The sequence below is a fragment of the Antedon mediterranea genome, chromosome 8, assembly GCF_964355755.1.
Source record: "Antedon mediterranea chromosome 8, ecAntMedi1.1, whole genome shotgun sequence".
Lineage (NCBI taxonomy): Eukaryota > Metazoa > Echinodermata > Crinoidea > Comatulida > Antedonidae > Antedon > Antedon mediterranea.
The window spans coordinates 22,869,263-22,894,168 of record NC_092677.1 but is presented as its reverse complement, the minus strand read 5'-3'; the positions used below and the strand labels follow the sequence as shown (position 1 = coordinate 22,894,168).

General features: G+C 36.1%; 1 protein-coding gene across 1 annotated transcript in view; it reads right to left on the bottom strand.

Annotated features, from left to right (window-relative positions):
- The window catches only part of LOC140057720 (uncharacterized), a 98,916-nt gene extending 80,502 nt beyond the window's left edge, over nt 1–18,414 (bottom strand). Inside the window, exons 1-2 of the mRNA XM_072103440.1 lie at nt 18,218–18,414; nt 1,688–1,756 (exon numbers count right to left, since the gene is read on the bottom strand). Of these exons, the coding sequence (XP_071959541.1) occupies nt 1,688–1,756; nt 18,218–18,290 (142 nt within the window). The 5' untranslated portion in view covers nt 18,291–18,414. The remainder of the gene's footprint in view (nt 1–1,687; nt 1,757–18,217) is intronic.
- Nucleotides 18,415–24,906: the final 6,492 nt, after the last annotated feature.

Genomic DNA, 24,906 nt, shown 5'->3' with positions numbered 1-24,906 from the left:
AAGGCAATGCAGGTTTATGGAAGCGAAAATACACTTCTTGAAAAGGCTCGTTGTGAAAAGTTTAAAAAACAAGCAGCAAAGGGTAAAATTGACCCAGACCGTCTACCACCAGAAAATGCAGCTACACAGCACTCTTTTCGGGTTCATCTACAAGTTGTATTCTGGAAACATCTGAACACATCCAGTCTTGAGCCTGTTGGAAGAGGATGGGATCTGGATAGTAACGGAAATCTAAGGTGGAAAATGATTACATGGAGTATCGCACCAGATGCTCTTCTAAAAGGAATATGCTGCAACTGCAAAGAAGGCGATAGGCAGTGTCAAAGACTGAAATGCATCTGTATTAAGGCCGGACTGTCATGTGTTTCTGCATATGGGGTGTGCTGTGGGCACTGCTCGAATGGTTCAAGTGCAAACGAACCTAGTGATGAAGAGGAAGCCGCTTATCAATAAGTAACATGTGTATCATTACAAATTATTTGATTATTATTATTTTATTTGATAGTGCATTATAAGTATGTGTTAAACCAAAAAAAATGGGTATATTGACCTTTGACCTGATTTTTGAAGGTCAAGATATGGTCATAAAGGTCCAATTTATTAATTATTATTGTTTAATTCCTGGCATAATTGTGTGCATTTTGACACCAAGCTCAAACATATACCATATTTTGTTGCGAAGATACAATTTTTAGCATTGTAAAATGAGGTCAATGACCTTTAACACCCACAAAAAAAATTTTCCCCACCCCCTATCCTTCCATACTTTTTTTTGGTATATCTGTATACCCATACCTACACAAATCCGTTGAAATCAGCTTCTTTGCAATTTTTTTGCAGGTGAACCTTAATATATGGTAACTAATACGTAATTTTGTAGGCCGGTGCTACTGCACTTTCGCACCTTTTCTCTCAAGCTTACCCAATTTAATAACATTCACCCGCTGCACAGCGGTGATGGTAAGTGACCGTTAAGTCTTATGCTCAGTGTTAGGTGTGAAAGTGCAGTAATTCATTTTGGCTAAAGACCGATTCATTTGGCTAAATCAACAAACTGGATTGGACATTTTGGCTACAGATAAACTGATTTGACTAAAAGAATATTTTCATTTTTGCCAAATGGCTAAACAAAATGAAATGTTAGTGCTACCCCATCACTTCCCTTTGACTGATTCTGGCTGCGGCCCTGCAGTATAAGAAAGGAAATAGAGTGTAATGACAGTAAAGTTACAATTGATTAATTAATAATACAATTAATAATTTAAGTAGATATATCAGCTGGTGCTTTTACAGATTTTTTCGAGAGCTTTTCCAACTTTCGTAAGTCCTTGGTTGATACCGAAGCGTTAAAGGTGATGTCATGAATAATGTTGCCGAACTTCTGACATCAATAAAATTGAAATAAACTTGAGTTTGATAAAAAACATTTTTGCAAACATGTTTACAGTCTTAGACGTTCTTGTTAGATATACTAAACTAAACAAGAACTAAAGACCGTATTTCATTGCACTGATGATGTTGTTTGGCGTAACAAAGAATGTTTGCAAAAATTTTTTTATCAAACTCAAGTTTATTTTAATTTTACTATGCTGTCAGAAGTTTGGCAACATTATTTATGACATCACCTTAAACACTTTGGTGTCAATCAAGATGGAAAATCTCTGTATAATTTACTAATAGATTTTACCTTTGCATATAAATGAATCGCCAGTATAATAACATACTCCTGCTACACAAGGATCCGATACACATGGATCTAAAATGAAGAAATTCATTGATAGAGTTATAGACAGAATAAACAATGTTCACAATATTATTTCTAGAAACTTCATAACTTAACACGGTAAAGACATTTACCACATTAAACATCCTTCCAAAACTCCACAAACTAACCACTCCCCTATCACCTATTTCATTAAGTCAATTAAAAGGAAGACCTATTATTACAGCACATAGCTGGAAAACCACTCCACTATCGAAAATTCTAGGAAATCATTTAAAATCACTTATTCAAGAAATAGAAACTAAATTTACCTCTTTAAATGTACCATTCACAATAATTAACTATTTGAAATTTTTTAAATATACCATTCACAATAATTAAAGACACCTTCCCTACAATTTGTGACGTTTTGTAGCTTTTTAAATTTTTAACGAGCAATTTTATGGGTATGACCCTTTTTATTGGCTAAAATTTTTACCCTTTACCTGAAGTTTACGTATAGTGAATTTCATTAATATGTGATAATGAATTATGAAGATATAGAGCAGGAGCCCAGAGGGGTCAACCTAGCTGGAAATTTAACCAATTTCTATGCATGTGGCAATTATCTACGTACATATCAATGTATAGGAGGGATATTGTAAAGGGTAAAAAAAATGAGCTAGATCAGCTGAAAAGTTAACCCCATGAAATATTTTGCAAATTGTTTGACATAGAGTGAAATATGAGAAATGGCCATTGCCAGACGATTTTAGTGGTGGGGGTGCCTGCCAGACCCCCATTTCTGGGGGCCAAAAATGAGCTATATCAGCTTAAAAGTAACCCTCTAAAACTGGTGGGAAAATGTTCAATGTACTCATAACTATTATTAATGACCATTGCCAGACATTTTCAGTGGTGGATTGTGCCTGCCAGACCCCGTCAAACACCCCCACTTCCAAAAATGAGCTAGATCAGGTAAAAAGCTAACCTTTTAAAACATGCTGTAAAATGTTCAGCATGATCCCTAGTATAATAAATGACCATTGCCAGACATTTAAAGTGGTGGGTTGTGTCCACCAGGCCCCCCCCCCCCCTCAAACACCCCACCCCCAAAAATTCCAGACACCCACCATTAAACACCCCCCAACCCCCACAAAAAAACATGAACTAGATCAACTCAAAACCTAACCTTATAAAACAAAATATATGGAGCAATTAAGTACACTAAAAAACAGCATGAATATGAATATCCCAACACCCAACATTTTAGCATAGTCCCAGATCAAATGTTATCATATGATACTTTATATAGTACCTTATTCTATCTACAGTAGTTTTCACTAGTTACAACAAAAAAACAGTCTTATTTATTAAGCTATGACTTTTCTGCACAAGTTATTTTAAATTAATCCATATATTCCTCTTCTGAATCAGAGTCTTCACTCCATGCATCGCCATCAGAATCACTTGATTCTTCGATCTCTGTCTCTTCCGTTTCACTGTCATTTTCCACCTCATCATCTGTGTCATCATTTGAAAACACTGTTTTGGGAATTGATGGCCCTTCAAACCACACTGGCTCAAGTAGGTTGTCTTTCAAACACCATCCAAAATCTGATGGTGACAAACCATGGTCAGATGGTCAGAATATGCATCGGTGGCTTGAGTCCATATTGTTGTTACAAACTGTGCCCTTTTGACTTTCATTTGAAGGGTTGGTTTACATGGTGGTAACAATGCACAGTCAACACGTTTGATATTTGCTAGTGGATTGTCCTAGATACAAACAAATAGTTAGGTTTCTGAGTGTAAACTATTACATATTTTAAAATGTCTTTATTTCAATAAAATACAACCGAAAAAATACATACCTTATTAATTTTACCATTCATTTGTACCAGTTTATTGTAGCGTGCTTCGTTCACATCTCGTGTGTTCTGTCCATAGATGCGGCAGACAAATTCTGATACAATATCTATATCAACACAACTATCACCCTTTCCAGATTTATCGTGTTCTAAAAGTTCTAGGGGTTTAGTTTTGCCTTTTCAACAATAACAATACCGTAAAATTAATAAATTAGTAAATTTGAATATAGTCTATTAAAAAAATTAAGAAGAAATGTATTCATACCTATAAAATGCTGAGGTAAAGTCACATCCTGTGAATGCATGATATCCTGGTAGTGCTATTGAAAGTCCAGATTTACAACTTTCAAGAGTTTCAACAATGCTTGAAACATTAATGTATCGCCGACTATTACCCATACCACAATCCATGATGATGTTGCCATTGCACCAAACTTCTTTTCGCTGTCTTCCAAGAGCACTGATTAGTATAACTAAAACATCAGTATCGGATGCCCTTACAATGATATTATCTGATATGATATTTGCAGTGTGGAAAGCAACCAGGGTATCAGCTTCTTCATGATCGCCTTGAAAGTGTGCAGGGCTGACTACCATCATTTGTTGCTGGTCAGAAACATACTGGAAGCATTCTCCACCATATGAAGCAACCAGGGTCTTACCCCCAACAATATTACAGTAATGATCTTTCTTCCACTCTTTAAGGAGAAACTTTGAAAATTCATTTTTAAATACTCCATTAGTAAGAAGCTTCTGCCCACTTTGTCTAATTGTCTGCTCCGGAACAGTTATTACGTATGTAGAGTCAGCTGAACCTCGTAACTTTCTTTCGCTGTCTTTTATTGAGTTCTTTACATACTTATCAAAACAGACATGTACTTCAGCAGCTCTTCCCGAACATACAACTGATAGCATGGTCCGTGCAATAGAGGCATACGATGCTCCCATGTTTGTTTGTGAAAGAACAGAATGAAGGAGAAGACCTCCATCATATACCTGAACGTTACACCCTGATAATTCTGCATCTGTGATTGTATCTGTCTGTAAGGATTCCAGCTTCTTGAGCAATGCAGATTTTTGCGTTTTAACATGTGATCCATCACAGTGTGCAAGGGAAAGTGGGTACGTTGTGATTGGGTACGATAGAACATTTCGGAGATCAAATGCTGTCTTCTCTGCAATAACTACAACCATTCGTACAAACATATCTCTCAAACCCTCAGCATTGGACTTAGCTTTCTGTGAAGCACATAGCTTAGATTTTTTCTTTACGTTTTGAGCAGCAAAATTCTATACACGTGTGCGCTTTATTAAATCTGTTATTATTGCTGTCCCACTCATTTTGAAATGTTTCTCTTTTATTATTACCTCTTGTTAACACACTAGTTAGGTATAATTCTGTCTCTCGGTTCAGGGCAAAGTAAACAGATAATATGGTTGGAAATACATTAATGTAGCCAGTGACATCATTTGTTTTCATACATCTCTGAAGTTCTCTATGGAGTCGATTCATAAGAAAAATGTAAATAGCCCAGAATTGTGCTGTTGAACCTATATTTTCAGTAAGCACTGACTGGAAGTAATTCTCGTACTTCTGCAGGTGATTAATCACAACAGGATCCGATATATGTTCTTCAATCAATGATCGGTCCAAAGGTGCAGTTGACATTATTTCTTGAAATGTGTGATGATCTTCTGCATTTATTTCTTGAAGAAAGCGTTTATACAACTTTTGCTCCAAGACATTGGCAAGCAATTGTTGAATTCTAGTGCACCTGTTGTAAAACTTTCCTTTGATGAAACCCATCATTGACCCCTCAGCCAAGATATCTGCTTCTTGGAGAATATATTCGATACCGCTGTCGTTAATGTACGTTCCAACTGCTCCGTAAGCCAACTCTGTGTGAAAATTTCCCAGTAATACTAAAAGCTTATCAAATAGGGGGGATTGTATTGTTTGTATTGAGTAAGCTTTTAATGCTACTGCCAAATCATATGTCACAACTGCATAGTCTTGGCCAGCTTCCTTGGCAATAGCCATAGTCCGGATCATTGCCATGCAGTTGCCAAGGTTGGGTCAAGCCGGATACCATCTGGGGCGTCGAGTTCATCATCTTGAACTGAATAGGCAAACTCAGTCTCAAGGCCTTTGCTTTCATTATAGCTAATACAATGTCCTGACCTCAAAATTTGCATAGCCAGTTTTGATTCTGTCAGAGATGTAAAGCCTAAACCAACGAGAGTGTGTTTTCATGGTTTCACAGTTCCACGAGATACATTATAGATGGCATCAGATGCCATGGAAATAACCTTTCTATCAAACTTGTCTTTGTTTGCATCATTGGCATCATTGGCATTTTGGTCAATGCCACCAAGAAGACTCCTAAAGAATAATTCTAACTGTGATGGTATCTTGGCAGCACATTCTTTTAAGTTATGAACTGTAGCAGGATTTGGGGTCTTTGTCTTTGGGAGCTGCATGATTATAGATCTAAGATGAAGAGCAGCCCATTTTATCTTATTATCCTGTACATATTGTTCAGAATTATCATAAAGTCGAGCAGTGGCTTCTTCTCCTAGAAGAACTGAACTATATATGAAGTTACCTCTTCGTCTGTCTGCAAGTTTTACTTTGATTTCATCTTTAAATTTTTCTAATTTTCCTTGTAAGATTTTGGGACAAATATGAGTGGATATCAGTTTGATTTCCTCCATTATTGACAAATTCGATTTTGTAAAAGCTTAGCAAATCAGAGACAAGTATAGCTCGTTGTTTTCCCAATACTTCTAATTCAATATGTTTCAGTAGGGATGAAAATGCCTTTTTGTGACTCCCATAAGATGTGTTACTTCCATAAGATGAATGCTCTTCTGTTGAACCATCATGTTTATCAGTTTCTAGAAGAAACTGAACTCGGCAGGATTTGTGAAATTCTGCTTCTTTTGCAATAAGATCAACGCCACACCGAATTAGACTATTGATACGTTGGTTTTTTGAAAATTTTACCCGCTGGGAAAGTGACTTGCACCCAGAAACAGTTGCTATCTAAAGCCTTTTCTCTTCTTTCCCATTTTTTTTCTTTCGGCCTTTTCCACCAAATATGCAAGTTCCCTTTAACATGCCACATTCATCTGATTTCTGAAGGACACTACTTTGTCTTGTTTTAATACAAGCCTTTTTAGGGAGCAGTTCGTCTGAACTTGGTGGAGGCTCTTTTGAACGTTTCACAGCAGTTTTGTAATACCTATGACATAAAGAGTGATAGCTGATTGAATTTTCAGGTTGTTTCATAAGAAAAACCTTGTTTGTTGTATCAGCATATTTGTCAGACTTCATTTTCTTACGTAATGCAGCAGCATTCTTTACAGTTGACCATGTCATTTCACTGAATGCTCTTAACTTACAATCGTTGTCCGCCGTTACCGTTTGGCAAATGTAGCACTTTGAAACATGGTCAGTGTTCTGAAAGAAATGTAATGTCCCAAGTCAAGCATATTTAAATTTAAACCTCAAACTTTAAATTAAACTACAAATAAAAGTAATATGGAATGTAGAATACATTTTCAAAGAGAAAAAACATAGGCTATTTACAATTAATGATCACATTATACCTCTTTACTAACAGATATAGGTAAAAATACTTGGTGCTGCTGGTCCAACTGCTTCACTTATATCCTGTTCTTCTGTAGTTTCAGAGGTTTTTTCTTGAGTTTTACTATGTTGTAATTCTTTATCTCCTAGCTCTTCTGTAGTTGTACATGGATGCGTTTTTTCTGCACAACTTTGTGACTTTTCCAAGGTCATTGATGTTTCTTCTGAATGCGTTTCTTCTTGATTTATCCTTACATATACTTCTGTGTCTCGCTCTTTTGATACTGTTTGCTTTTCTTCTAGATTCATTATGGCTGTCATAAACATTGAACAAAACACAACTCTACAATTAGTGAATTAATATTATATTACTGCACTACTTTAGTTAACTGTAACACCATACCCCTTTTACTAGTGCTTACAACCTAATAAAGCATTGTCCAGGTCTTTCTTAATTACACTGTATCCTAATATCAAACAATATAATTAAACCAATACATATGCATAATACTTAGACTTGCCTAAAGCTTAATTAATGACATGGCACTGACTTCCTAACCACAATATTAGAAATTAGGAAACAACATTCCTAATGGTAATCAATCGTATACTTCTAACAAGTAAAACATGAATATTAACATAAATGTGTCATCAACGCCTGAATTAATAGTTGCATTGGGCTGTTCACTGGGCCCCTTATATTAAGCAATAGGCCAGTGAGCGCTCATGCTGTTACGCCACTGAACGCTGTGGAATATCTATCAATGAGCCATACATAGCCTAGGCCTAATTGTATTTGTTTAGTATTACTGTTAAGATACACAATAAAAAAAAAATCATAGCTGGACACTTACCTTCGCTTAAAGATGTACCACTCTCCATCATGATCAAAATGCATTTAATAAAATCGCCTTTGTTTTGAAATGTTGATGATAATCAACAACATTATTCTCTAGGGAACCATTATAGAAGAAGTCAGTTTCTAAATATGTCCTTTAACTGCATAAACCCATCATCTTGGACAGCAAAGATAAACAATTGACTAATTGATTTACTTTTTTCCACACAACAAAAAGAAAAAAAAGTCCTGTTCTGAATACCTATTTTACACTATGTTGAACTTATATGGGCCATAGTGGCACATTTGTGAATTAGGTAGGGGGTTGGATGGATGGGGTGGTTCTATAATGAGCAAATAAAAATGTCTGGCAATGACAATTCATATCCTTGACAGTATGCTACACATTTTCCCACCAGTTTTACAGTGGTTAGCCCTTGGCCTAATCTGGGTCATTTTTGGGGGTGGGGTGTTTGAGGGGGGGGGGGGGCCTGGTGGACACAACCCACCTCTTAAAATGTCTGGCAATGGTCATTTATTATACTAGGGATCATGCTGAACATTTTACAGCATGTTTTAAAAGGTTAGCTTTTCAGCTGATCTAGCTCATTTTTGGGAGTGGGGGTGTTTGACGGGGTCTGGCGGGCACAATCCACCACTGAAAATGTCTGGCAATGGTCATTCATAATAGTTATGAGTACATTGAACATTTTCCCACCAGTTTTAGAGGGTTAACTTTTAAGCTGATCTAGCTCATTTTTGGCCCTCCAGAAATGGGGGTCTGGCAGGCACCCCCCCCCCCCCCCCACTAAAATCGTCTGGCAATGTCCATTCATTATATTTCACTCTATGCCAAACAATTTGCAAAATATTTCATGGGGTTAACTTTTCAGCTGATCTAGCTCAATTTTTTTTTGGGGGGGGGGGGGGATGTTTGACTGGGTCTGGCGGGCACAATCCACCACTGAAAATGTCTGGCAATGGTCATTCATGATAGTTATGAGTTTATTGAACATTTTCCCACTAGTTTTAGAGGGTTAACTTTTAAACTGATTTAGCTCATTTTTGGGCCCCCAGAAATGGGGGTCTGGCAGGCAACCACCACCACTAAAATCGTCTGGCAATAGCCATTCCTTATATTTCATTCTATGTCAAACAATTTGCAAAATATTTCATGGGGTGAACTTTTCAGCTGATCTAGCTCATTTTTTTTCCCCTTTACAATGTCCCTCCTAGCCACACCCACCAAAAGAAACGCACCAGACGGTCATTTCCATACATTGATATGTATGTAGATAATTGCCACATGCATAGAAATTGGTTAACTTTCCAGCTAGGTTGACCCCTCTGGGCTCCTGGTCTAATATGATTGATTTTTTTTAAACAATTTCGACTTTTAAAATTACGTCATACAGGCACGTCGAATTGGATAATTTACGTGCGTTTTTGATGAAAAATTTCAAAAATTTGTCAAAATTATACCTTTTTTTAAACGGTCGTAGTTTCTAAACTAAACGGTGAAAGTTATTTTTATCACATATTCTGGAAGATGATAAGTTGTAGATATGGAATCATGCATTGATATGGCGAACCGGTCATTGTGACGTCATCGTATGGCCACGCCAATATAAAATATAGCTCATCACATTTAATAGAGCGCATCTCCACTTATCTGTTTTCCATTTTCACCCCAATTTTTATATTTTCTAGGTCAATCAACTATCTTTTGCATGAGTTAAAAATATTAAAATTTTTATGACGTCATCACGTCTAAAAATGAAAATAACTTGGGTCACTTATTTTCATCTTTACAGTAAATTTCAATCTGTTATAGCTCGTCAGAATAAAACGTGATAATCATGATTAAAATGTTTTCTGGAAGCTATTGGATTGTAGATACAAAATCATGTTAACATTTTGCCAATCGGATGTTGTGACGTCATCATGGCCACTTGACTTAAAAAGTTATATTTTCATCTTTTGCGTCATAGTTCATTACATTTAAAAGAGCGCGCATCAATATTTCACGTATTCAAATTTACTCTACATGTTTATATGTTGTTGCTGAGATAATTTCCTTCCGAAATTGCTACCTTCGCGTTTCATTTTGAAACCGTCAATATATTAAAAATTGGGATAAATAGCGGGTCCCGTAATTTCACCTATTCTACACTGTATGTGATATGTATACAGATTATACTGTGTATACTATATGACACAAAATAACAGAATTCAGCAATAACAGCATATCATATTCTTCAGTTCAGGTCATAATGCCATAATCTTTTTCTGTGTGCAATATTCCAACGTATGAAGTGCACGTGGCACTTACCGTGCGGATAACTAACTCGTCAAAGTGACGAGTTTCATGTCTAGTCTTTATCTTCTTTCTTTCTGTATGATTTTTGTGTAACGCTTTTCTGTAAAACTTGCAAACATAACATTTTGTTAACTATCTTAACATATTGACATTTACGTAACGTCGTCAAGCGAAACGTTTCATGACGTTTACAATTGCGCAACGTGACTTACGCGGGATTTAACGATTTTCTCGTATTTAACATAGGTCGAAAACCAAATAACATTTCAAATTGAAACTTTGCAAAGGGTTTAAATTATTAGCTGGATCAGATCAAAATTTATTAACATTCACCTTAACATCAAGGTATGGTTAAGCAACAACATTTACAAAAAAAGAACAAAGATATAAAAAAAAAGCAATAATAAAAGTGATTATGTGATTATTATACATTGTTACAAACTCAGCAGAGACTTACTTAATTAATAAATACATCAAACAATTTTGATTTGAAAACCCTTACAGAAGTCTTGGTTCTCAAATCAACGGACAAATTGTTCCATATATTTGTTCACTAACACAAAAACTTGTGAGGGAACTCTCCTTTTTTGCAAAAGGGACCTTAAGTTTCAGTGGATTGTCTTGTTTCACAAGTTTTTGAAAGTGGTGTTTGTTTGAAATAGGTTTGTGTCATGCGCCTATGGGTGTCAAACTGTTGAAAACGAGAGTGGCTTTTTGTAATACTCTTTTGGAAAAAGGAAGCCATTTTAGTTTTGAAAACATTTATGATCAATGTGATAAGAAAATCGCAGTTTAGATTTAATCTAGCTGCTCTTTTCATACACAAGCAAAGTATACTCTCCCAGTTTATATGAAACTGTTTTCATGACATGTTCGACATGTGGCTATCAACTTAAAGTCTCATCAATTATTACCCCTAGGCATGTGTTTCTCTAACAATTACAGTAATAATATTGATATTAAAATCTACATTGGATAATTTCTTTTTGGATCCAATGAGCATAGATTTAGTCTTTTTAAAATTTATTAGAAGTTTGTTTCTGGCCGGGCCTACTCGTTGACAGCTTCTAGTGCAATATTCAAGTTTCTTTTAATTTCAGATTGATTGTGGTTATTAATTTTTTTAAATCAACATTTCCAGAACTTCGAACACTTAGGTAAGACAATTTGATGACAGACATATTCATTGTTTTAAGTTTATATAGCAAAATGTCATGATTTACCAAATCAAAAACTTTGCTAAAATCTACGAAAACAGTACCAGTCATTTCTCCTAGTTCTATAGTATGAAAACATTCGTTTGTAAGATCGTTTAACATTGTTTCCGTTGAGTGTAGCTGTCTGAATCCGGATTGATAGGGTGGAATAATATTATTTTCATTTAGAAAGTGCACCCATCTCTCTAATATATTTGAGATGATTGATAAAATTGAGATAGGCCTGTAATTATTTCTATCACATTTGTCACCTCCCTTGTGAATGGGCGTGACTAATGCATGTTTCCAATCTGCTGGAAATTGACTACACGTTATACAGAAGTTCAATACGTGAGTAAGCGAAATCATATACGAGGATGTGATTTTAAGCATGTTTACACTCACGCCCTCCGGACCAGTTGATTTACCAGCCGAAATTAATTGTATTTGCTTTCGGACGAAATCTTTTGGGATAGTACGCAGTATACGCTGTTCGGAAAGCGACATACTGTAGTCAATGTAATTTGGTTCTGATGTTGTGCCGTCACAATTTAACATATGATCTCCCACTTTGGAAAAATGTTCATTCAGCATATCCGCGATACCAACAGAATCCTCAACATTTATTCCATCATTGGAAACGATTGTTGTTGGGATAGATTTTTGTTTATTGGGAAGGACCTCTTCCACATGAAAGAGTCATTTTTGTTTGTTTCGAAATATTCCCTTTTCTTAATGCACATCTTATTGGTCACAGTGTTTCGTATCTTTTGGTAGGCATTCCAATCAATTTCTAAACCGGATTGTTTTGCAATTTCATGTGTGTGATGACGCATAATTCTGGTTAATTCAACATCAAGCAAAGGTAAGAAGGCACTTCTTACCTTGAACGTACGTACATGTTATTTAATACGTACGTACGTGTTAATATCACGTACGCACATAATAATAATACGTACATAATAATAATACGTACGCACGCATTATTATTATGTATGTAAGTGATATTAACAGGCACGTACGTATTAAATAACATGTACGTATGTGATATTAATTTTTTTTATTATTCGTAGAAGTCACGTTGTCTCTCAGGACTAATAAAGTATTGCAATTTTAAATAAATATTATTTTTTGTTTACTATTCATTTAAAATATTATACAAATAATGAATGTTTATGAGTGTAATGGTACAAATAATGGCATGAGGTGAATGATGAAAGGTTATATTTCAACGAGGTGCAAGCAAACATTCATTATTTGTTTTATATAACATCTAAATAGATTCCTGTCATTTCATTTGAATCAAATAAAAGGTAGGCCAGGCGCCAGCCAAGGTCTACATTTGATTCACATTGATTAAAACAGTAACATTTGGTTTTTAATAATTATATTAAATATATTATTATTATTTACATGGATTTTATAAAGGCACCTACTGTAGTGTTAATTATGTCAACAAACGACCAAACAATCCTAGGCCTAGCAAGGCTAAAACGCCTAGCCTAATACTAACAGGTCTAGGCCAACTAGGTCCAGCTAGGCTGCAGCAATACGAAACTTCGACGACAGGCAACTGGAACTCATATACAGGCTATGTTTTTTCCAACGATTTCACGTCTTGTAGGGACGTCCCCATTAATTAATCAAAATTCTAAAAACGATCTAAAGCTAATTTAAATGTCTTATTGAATGAAATTAGTACATATATATCTCCAAATCGTACAAAAAAATCTGCTGCTGCAAGGCAAGATAACAGGTGGCGCTGTTGTATTTCACAGTATATTTGTACACTATATTTTTTTTCATCCGCGAAACATTTTTTTTTGTACACAAAAATGTTTATAAAGTACTATTAAATGATCGTTTAATAGTGCGTACTATTGCACACCATGTGACCCACAATCGTCAGTCAAATGACAGGAATTTATTTAGGTGTTATATAACATATTTGATTGAATTTTACAAACAGAGGCAAGACAACAGGTGGCGCTGTTGTATTTCACAGTATATTTGTACACTATATTTTTTTTCCTCCCTGAAACGTTTTTTTTTTTGTACACAAAGATGGTGTTATATAACATATTTTATTGAATTTTACAATGTTAATACACAAAATATAACAAACATGATTTTATGTAATCATTTTACCGAAAAATGGCATAGTTCATACAACTGCTGCTAGGCAACATGTTTACCAGTACGTCGTTTTTGGCTAAAAAATGATAATTTTCGGCAATGTTTTAAACTATATATTTTGGAAACTATAAGTCAGATTTTCATAATTATTTCTTTAATTGTTATATTTAATAATATATACTAAAAACCGTAATAATAGCTTTTGAATATAGGCCTACATCATGATATCCCTAATATAAATAGAACTTCTATTAAAAAGAAACGGTCACAGTGCATTTCGGCCTCCAATCATTTCGGTCGCTGTAAGTAACTGTAGATTATTACAGTGAAAAAAATAACTTTACTAAGTCTATGGAACGCCACAGAGAACTAGGCTTATGGCCATTTAAACCAGAGATCAGTTGTGCAATGGGCGAAATACAGTTTTTTGGCCGTTTGTATAGATTTAAAGTTATATTATTTTACCGTCTGAATATTTTGATCAAAATGAATAGTGATTAAATTTTTATTTTTTTTATTTTACAGGTCCCAAAGTGCGTGTGCTTTGTAAAAATAATGTGTTTCTATATGAATATAATAAATATAAACCATACGAATAAAATTAAAAGTGATTTTAGCTGGCATATAAAAAAACTTCAGATCACCTCCTTATTAAAAAAAAAATGATAGCTTTGCGATATAAGCATTAGGCGCAGGAGCCCCGGATAGCGTTACGTTTGAAAACCCCAAAAAGTGAGGTTTTCAACCATTAGCGGCATGACTGATGTGAGTGATTAATGTGTTTTACGGACGGTTTCAAGGACTATCCTACCAGTGGGCTGTTCACTGGTCAAATGATTGACACTTTGTATCACCGTTTGTAACTGGAGCTGTGACGACCTTTGTAACTGGAGCTGTGACGACGACCTTGCAAGAATACTAGGCCAGAATTTTTAATTGAAAAGTGCCTTGGTATATGGTATTAACAATAACATGGAGATGGAACAAATTTGTCTATCTTTCTTTCTAAAATAAATGGTCACTATAGTTTCAAACTAGGCTTAGTCCACCACATTAGTAATTACGAATCGAAACCTAAATTAAAATTGTTGGTATTCTTTGGCCATTGTTTGATTAATTACATCTTCATGCCATGTTTTTTTTTCTCTAATGATTTGGCGATACGCTCCTATATTAATTAGGCCTACTAGCAGAGGGTTCGATGAGTTTTGAAAAGTTATGGAAATGTGGTCTAACATATAGCAATTCAGTTTTTTAAGGCCCTTCTTCCTTGTCCGAGCCTTTGGAAATATTAAAAAGTTATATTAATATAATATATTCTGTGTTTTCATGTTTTGAGAAATTGTATATCATTTCAGATGTTTCGCGCTGCGCTTTTATTTGTTTCGCGCTTCGTCTTGTTCGAGCTTCCTCCGTACATACCGATAATTAATATGATTTTTCATTTCATTTTTTGTACATTATTAAAAAATAGCATACAGAACCCCATACAGAACATACCCTTCTCTGAGAAAACACTTGTGGGCGATTCCCCGAATACGGCATGATGGAATAGCTTTGGAGACTTTGACTTTGGAGTAGGCCTAAATCGAAAAACGTCAAGCAACTCAACAGTTCTTTTCAGAACTAATATAGGCCTACGTGGTGTACCGCAAATTTATATCAACAAATATGTAACTTGTTTAGCACGTTTAAAATGGATAGCAAAACATATTTAAAAAAAAAACCTGAATTATTTCTAACAGACAGCACATTAGTTCAAACGGATAGCACAATAGATAGCTCAATCAAATGGATATAACTATGATATAACTGTACTGTGCATTCTATACGGATTATCGGGTAGCACATTCTTTCAAATGGATAGCACATTCTTTCAAATGGATAGCACATTATTTCAAATGGATAGCACATTAGGTAGCACAATCAAATGGATATAGTACTGTACATTATTCTATGATTATCGGGTAGCACATTCTTTCAAATGGATAGCACATTAGGCCTATTTCAAATGGATAGCACATTCTTTCAAATGGATAGCACATTATTTCAAATGGATAGCACATTATTTCAAATGGATAGCACATTGGGTAGCACAATCAAATAGATATAGTACTGTACATTATTCTATAAGGATTATCGGGTAGCACAATATTTCAAATGGATAGCAAATTATTTCAAATGGATAGCACATTCTTTCAAATGGATAGCACATTATTTCAAATGGATAGCACATTATTTCAAATGGATAGCACATTAGGTAGCACAATCAAATGGATGTAATTGTACTGTACATTATTCTATACGGATTATCGGGTAGCACATTCTTTCAAATAGCACATAATTTCAAATGGATAGCACATTATTTCAAATGGATAGCACATTAGGTAGCACAATCAAATGGATATAGTACTGTACATTATTCTATAAGGATTATCGGGTAGCACATTATTTCAAATGGATAGCACATTAGGTAGCACAATCAAATGGATATAATTGTACTGTACATTATTCTATAGCCTACGGATTATCGGGTAGCACATTCTTTCAAATGGATAGCACATTAGGTAGCACAATCAAATGGATATAATTGTACTGTACATTATTCTATAGCCTACGGATTATCGGGTAGCACATTCTTTCAAATGGATAGCACATTAGGTAGAACAGTCAAATGGATATAGTACTGTACTTTATTCTATAAGGATTATCGGGTAGCACATTCTTTCAAATGGATAGCACATTAGGTAGCACAATCAAATGGATATAGTACTGTACATTATTCTATACGGATTATCGGGTAGCACATTCTTTCAAATGGATAGCACATTCTTTCAAATGGATAGCACATTGGGTAGCACAATCAAATGGATATAGTACTGTACTGTACATTATTCTATACGGATTATCGGGTAGCACATTCTTTCAAATGGATAGCACATTCTTTCAAATGGATAGCACATTATTTCAAATGGATAGCACATTAGGTAGCACAATCAAATGAATATATGTAATTGTACTGTACATTATTCTATACGGATTATCGGGTAGCACATTCTTTCAAATGGATAGCAAATTATTTCAAATGGATAGCATGGATTTGGGTAGCACAATCAAATTGAGCAGATTGGGTAACACATTGCATCAAATGGGAGCCTACTGTACAGTTATTCTATTGAATTGAATTGAAATATATATTTATACTGGGTAACCTCTTCAGTCAAAGACTGGTCTCCCAGAGGGCCCAGTTGGTGATCAGTGGCTGTGATAATACACCGGGGTAACCCCCCACTCGTCTCGAAAGATGTACTAGGTTCTTTAAAGTACACACGAGCTAGATGTGTATTCTATTATCGGGTGTAGCACATTAAAATTGAGAGGATAAGATGGACATCATAATTTATTATTAAGGGGCAAAACAGCAAATCCTTACTGAGGGGACACTCCTATAAAGCGGACATTAAGGGGACGGGGAACATTTAAGCTCAGTGCCAATGTTCACTCAATATATTTTCCATCACAAAATAACAAAAAAGACGAAATATTTATATCCATTTATCGTTATTAAATAAAAATGGATATCATGATAATTATGATACTTTGTTTGTCTTGAAAGTTTTCATTGGTGAAACGTTGCCTGCTACATTTTGAATTTCCGAGTCCAGATCAGTATTGGTATTGGTTTTCCGTGATCTATTCTAACTAATGAAACAATTTTTAGAAAATGATATATCTGATAGATATCATCTAAGTGATGTTTTACATATAAGTTATAACGTTTAACTTTTCATTCTCCATACATTCAATTCTTTTAATATAGTTCTTGTATAACACCATATCAAGTAGTAGTAGAAATTATTGTAGGGTTTTCTTATTATTCAGTCAATTCAGTGTTTCTATACAGAAAAGAGTAGTCAGTGGCCTTAACATCAATTAATTGTATAATTTGCACCCAAGGTCGAATAGCAAGAAACTCAGGTCCAGTTACATTGGTGTTCATTGGTCAATAGGAAATGAACAGCACACTTATGGGTGGTGACAAAGTTTAGTTATTGATAAGTTGTCCTTGGGAAAAACACATTAGTTGGGTTGACCATGGGCTGACAGAGTTAACGACTTCGTAACGCTATCCGGGGCTCCTGCGCCTAATGGGGAAGTTCGCTGAAAATATCATTAATATTCACTGTAGTGATGACAATGTGCACGCCATAAATATCGCTGCTGCTGCTGTTTAGGTTTCTGGAATTAAATTGAAGACCGCCGATTCAGCTTAATATTACAGTATTAGTAAAATATTAACATTTTAACACACATGGCGTGTCATACATATTCAACAATAAATTATAATTCTGGCAGCAAAATGAACAATACAAATTTGGCAATTCCATAGCCGGCGGCCGAAATAACTGGCGGCCGAAATGATCAGACACCAAAAGAAACGAGCACCCGGGCGAAAGTTAGCATTTGGCGTTTCATAGAAAAAACCATGAAAAAACGTTTTTCTGGCGGCGGCTCAACTTGGCCTAACTAATCCTGACGTATGGCATTCACAGAATACTTACTTTGGTTTTGGGATAAACAGATAAAGCATTGAAGAAGTAACAAAGTCAGTTTTATGTATGTTACACCAAACATTTTTTTCTTCTAATCAAAGATCAAAAACAGAAAACTTCCAATACAGTTCTTTCATGTAGAGCACATTTATAAGTAACTTTTCTGTAAGTTTGGTTACACAAAGTTGGGAGCCTCCAAGCATTAATACGCCATAGTTTCCTGGTGGTACAGTATAAAATAAATAACGCCCTCTTGAAATGAGTAAAGTTATCGTCGAGGTATACCTGCATGTGTTTTAATCAGTTTACGAGGACATCTGATAAATTTCCAATTTTTAATGGCAGGTTAAAAGAGGAAATCCTCGGATATATCCCCTCCACCTATTTTTTTTAGTTTAATAATAATAATAATAATAATAATATCTATTCGGCAAAAGTTCATAAAGTACATTTTACAATTCATCTTGCCAGGAGCAAGTAATAGGCATGAGCCCAAACAGAAAACTGCTCTTACTCCATCATTACTTATAAAATACAAAAATAACAAAACTAAGTAGCACAAATTAAGTAAAAAATAAAACAAAACAAAACAAAGTTATAATGAGATACACCAATTAAAAATAAATAGTTTGACGCAAAACCCCAGAATTTGTTATAATTATGTACTTGCTTTTGAAAATGAACACTACAGCAAATACATAATTAAATTGAAATTTTTCAGTGCAATCTCCAGCCATCTAGAGGTGTAGGCCTAATTTTCTCAATTTGTTTTCATTGTATCATAATCCTTATCTTAAGGTACGTAACTTTAAACACGATGGGTGCGTAATAAAGGGAAAATCCCGGTCTACTTGACAAGATTTAGAGGTGCCATGCAGAAAACCTCGGACCCACCATCGGTTTTTGAAAATATAGGCCATACAGGGGCGCACATGCAGTGGGCCAGAATCAATTCAAAGTGTGCCAAAAGTTCAAAATGGTAAATGTGGCAATCAAAACTTTTTAATATTGTATTCGGAAGAAGACATCTTAAATTATATAAATCCACTAATAATTCTATATTTTGATAAATTTTAATAGATAATAAATTTAATATTTTAAAACCATGGAAACTGGAAGAAATCATGAATTTTCACTTAAATTGAACAAAAACAACAGTTTTGATAAATTCGCTGTTATTTTTTTTTTTATAGAAAAAAGCAATGTATTTGATACTGCATGAGATTTATATCTGTTATTAACCATATTATGCAGTAAAAATAAAATTTCCATTAGGTCTATTGGTTTATTTTGGGGTTAAAGTCACCAATAGGCCAAAAATGCCCAAAAAATCGTATTTTTAAAATAAAATCACTAAAATAGTTTAGATTAGATTCCCGTCGATTCACGCGCTAATTTTGAAATTAATATTTCGAGCAAAGCTTAAGCTTTACGTAAATACCAAATTTGGCTCCGACAATCCACGACATAGCATAATATAGTATAGCAAGCGATTTTCCCTATGCGTGCCGTTTTAAAATAAATTTATAATACATATATATATAGGCGCGGTTACGTTTGGTTGCGCACATTATTTGATGTACGAAAATGCAGGAACCTGACGAAGAAGGACTTTCCAACGCACCTCCTGTATTGGGGAAAAGGAGATGCTACAACCACATGAGATTACTCTTTCATTCATTAATCTACAGTTAACATGGCCTCCATTATGAAATATACAACGTTGTGAATCTGTCCATTCGGCTGGTTTATTAGGAAACATCGAACAAGCGTGTATATTTTTTACGTGAATTACGTGTAGGCTACATAATGTGGGTGATGAAGAGAACGGTTCTAGGACACCTACCCCCTAGACAGTTACCCCCCGGATATTTACCACCCGGACAACTACCCCCTTAGGACAACTACCCCCCGGACAATTACCCCCCGGACAACTACCCCCTTAGGATAACAACCCCCCGGACAACTACCCCCCGAACAACTACCCCCTTAGGACAACTACCCCCTTAGGATAACTACCCCCCGGATAACTACCCCCCGGTCAACTACCCCCCCCCCCCCAATCCAAAAGTAGACAAACGGTTTCTGTAAAAATGAAATCATCTGTTTTTAACGGGTGTTTCGAAACTAGAGACCCGAGACCAGAGACCTGACACGAGACCCAATACGAAAAGGGAGACCTATATTTGGGTCTCCCTTTTCGTATATTAGGGTCTCCCTTTTCGTATAGTGTGGTCTCTCTTTTCGTATAGTGGGGTCTCCCTTTTCGTATATTTGGGTCTCCCTTTTCGTATATTTAGGTCTCCCTTTTCGAATATTAGGGTCTCTCTTTTCGTATAGTGGGGTCTCCCTTTTCGTACGTGGGTCTCTCTTTTCGTATATTTAGGTCTCCCTTTTCGTATTGGGTCTCGGGTCTCGGGTCTCTGGTCTCTGGTCTCGGGTCTCTAGTTTCGAAACACCCGTTTTTAACCGATTATTCTGTTTAACAGCACGCTAGACCCTAGATGTGCTAGATTTAAAGTACCGTATTTATTGACAAAACGGCCTGGGCTGTTTATTGTTTAGGTGGTTTTTAGGTGGACATTTATTGGAAGAAAGTTGTTTATTCAATGGGAGGGGGTATAATCTAATGGAAATAGACGCCGATTATTAATTCCATATGATGTTTCATGGGAGTGACATGATCACCGTTTATTTGAGGGGAATTTATTTAAAGATCGCCGTTTATTCGGTGAGTGAACATTGAGGTCAAATATCAAAAGTGATATTATTCTTCAAGTGTACAAAAATACAAAATGACAAATTTGAGACAAAAATTTATTCTTTTAAGACCAGTGGTTATCGAAGCATTGTCCTGACGCAAAAATTATTATTATTATTAACGAACCCAGTTTTTACAGTAAATACAGGGAGTACTATATAATACGTTCGACTATCCTATGATCATGTGTGACAATCTTCAGTTTATACCAGGCTATATTTATGTTCAATCTTTTACTTTTGTTTACAATAATGAATAGTAATTCGTCAAAGTAACGAATTAAAATATAGTTATTAATTCCTATTATACGCTGTTGCAGAGTCAGGTTGTTGAATGGTCTGGGTGGTAGTTGTCCGTCCGGGGTGTAGTTGTTCTAAAGGGATAGTTTTCTGGGTGGTAGTTGTCCAGGGGTTAGTTGTCCTACGGAGGTAGTTGTCCTAAAAGATTATTTGCCCTCGGAGTATTTTCCAGGAAGTAGTTGTCCTACGGGGAGTATTGTGTCAGAGGTAGTTGTCCGGGGGGTAATTGTCCGGGGGGTAATTGTCCGGGGGGTGATTGTTCCTAGGGGGTAATTGTCCGGGGGGTAGTTGTCCGGGGGGTAGTTGTCCTAAGGGGGTTGTTGTCCTAAGGGGGTAGTTGTCCTAAAGGGGTAGTTGTCCTAAGGGGGTAGTGGTCCAGGTGGTGGTTGTCCGGGAGGTAGTTTTCCGGGTGGTAAATGTCCAGGGGGTGAATATCCGGATACGGTGTGTACTGCATGACGATTGGTGTGTACTGCATGATGTTTGGTGTGTACTGCATGATGTTTGGTGTGTACTGCATGACGATTAGTGTGTACAGCATGACGATTGGTGTGTACTGCATGATGTTTGGTGTGTACTGCATGACGATTGGTGTGTACTGCATGACGATTGGTGTGTACTGCATGACGATTGGTGTGTACCGTATCCGGATATTCACCCCCTGGACATTTACCCCCCGGACAACTACCCCCCGGACAACCACCACCTGGACCACTACCCCCTTAGGACAACTACCCCTTTAGGACAACTACCCCCCGGACAAATACCCCCCGGACAACTACCCCCTTAGGACAACAACCCCCTTAGGACAACTACCCCCTGGACAACTACCCCCCGGACAATTACCCCCTAGGAACAATTACCCCCCGGACAATTACCCCCCGGACAATTACCCCCCGGACAATTACCACCCAGAAAACTATCCCTTTAGAACACCCTAACCACCCAGACCATTCAACAACCTGACTCTGCAACAGTGTATAATAGGAATTAATAACTATAATTTAATTCGTTACTTTGACGAATTACTATTCATTGTTGTAAACAAAAGTAAAATATTGAACATAAATATAGCCTGGTATAAACTGAAGATTGTCACACATGATCATAGGATAGTCGAACGTATTATATAGTACTCCCTGTATTTACTGTAAAGACTGGGTTCGCTAATAATAATAATAATTTTTGCGTCAGGACAATGCTTCGATAACCACTGGTCTTAAAAGAATTAATTTTTGTCTCAAATTTGTCATATATGTATTTTTGTACACTTGAAGAATAATATCACTTTTGATATTTGACCTCAATGTTCACTCACCGAATAAACGTCGATCTTTAAATAAATTCCCCTCAAATAAACGGTGACCATGTCACTCCCATGAAACATCATATGGAATAATCGGCGTCTATTTCCATTAGATTATACCCCCTACCCTCTTCCAATAAATGTCCACCTAAAAACCACCTAAACAATAAACAGCCCAGGCCGTTTTTTCAATAAATACGGTACTTTAAATCTAGCACATCTAGGGTCTAGAATAGTCGGTTAAAAACGGGTGTTTCGAAACTAGAGACCCGAGACCAGAGACCAGAGACCCGAGACCCAATACGAAAAGGGAGACCTAAATATACGAAAAGGGAGACCCACGTACGAAAAGGGAGACCCCACTATACGAAAAGGGAGACCCCACTATACGAAAAGGGAGACCCCACTATACGAAAAGGGAGACCCTAATATACGAAAAGGGAGACCTAAATATACGAAAAGGGAGACCCAATTATACGAAAGGGAGACCCAAATATACAAAATGGGAGACCCAAATATACGAAAAGGGAGACCCACTATAAGAAAAGGGAGACCCACTATAAGAAAGGGAGACCCCACTATACGAAAAGAGAGACCACACTATACGAAAAGGGAGACCCTAATATACGAAAAGGGAGACCCAAATATAGGTCTCCCTTTTCGTATTGGGTCTCGTGTCAGATCTCTGGTCTCGGGTCTCTAGTTTCGAAACACCCGTTAAAAACAGATGATTTCATTTTTACAGAAACCGGTCCTATATATTTGTCTACTTTTGGATGGGGGCGGTAGTTGACCGGGGGGTAGTTGACCGGGGGGTAGTTGACCGGGGGGTAGTTATCCTAAGGGGGTAGTTATCCTAAGGGGGTGGTTGTCCGGGGGGTAGTTGTCCGGGGGGTTGTTATCCTAAGGGGGTAGTTGTCCTAAGGGGGTAGTTGTCCGGGGGGTAGTTGTCCGGGGGGTAGTTGTCCTAAGGGGGTAGTTGTCCGGGTGGTAAACATCCGGGGGGTAACTGTCTAGGGGGTAGGTGTCCTAGAACCAGTACACACCAATCGTCATGCAGTCCACATCCACGTCAAACAGCGAAAATGGGACATTAAGTGTTCCGAGGGCCGTTTTCATTGTTTAAGTTAGCCGGAGCCTTTTTCGATTGGCTATAAATAGAAAGTTCCCGAGCATTTCGAGCGACGCGAGTTCTGACTTCCGTGTTTTATAGGCTGTCTAAATTTCCCTTTTAACGGATTTATATTAAATTATATTGTTGTTTGATTTATTTCTGTTTATTAAGAACATTTATATTAAACAAAAACCACAACAATAGCAATTTTAGTTGATTATGGATTAATTGATTCGAATTCCAAGATAAACGTCTAAGCCAAATGTAAACGTAAACAAAGCGAGTCATACGCCGAAAACAAAAAAGTGAAAACTAACTAATCTGTTAAAATAGCTAACATTAATTTGCAATTTTTAAATGAAATTCTGAAAACGCTATAATATAGTCTTATATGCATTTTCAAAGATTTCCAAATATAAGCTTGGGGTTATTTTTCAAACAAATTTTATAAGGAGTTGAAGATAGTGTATTTTGAGCGAAAGTGCGGTGCGCGTAGGCCTAGGAAGACGCGACAGGGCTGGAATACTCGTTTCCTTAGGCGACGAGAACGTCGGAAGATGCGCTCTATCACTGGGCTCTCGATTTTAGTTCTTGTTAAGTGGATGATGCAGAATCTTATAATATGGGCTTATAAATTTTGAAATAAAGTGCTGAACTTTCATTTTTCTTAAAATTATGAAGATTAGTGTAAAGTGAGGACTGTCTGCATGCCTGAACGGTTGACTTGGTAAAATACTGAAAAATTAGTTAGGCCTAGCTAGGCTAATTAATTAATGTACAGTATATAATGTCATTATTTTTATGAATAGAGCTAAACCTACTAGTAGGCTTACTAGTAATCTCATAATAAATCTGTTAATGTCACCTGTCACTAACATATGATTGATTTAAGTACAGTATATGCTGAAAATGTTTACTTTTTATCGGAGCTAAAATGAAATTTCATGGTTCCCTGCTTTTTATTATAATAATGGAGCAATAAATGAAATACAAATACACACCAATTAACATTTTAACTTTTAATATTATCACAAATTTTACCTTAAAAATCAGACAACAAGTTTTCTACATCAACTTAGCTAACATCTTTTGTACTAAGCCTAATCTTCGAAAAGATTTTCTTTACTGCAGTACTGTAGGCCTATTACCATTATTTATTTGCCGATTTGAAATGTACATTTAAACTTTATTAAACTACTGCACAACAACCAAGCGCCA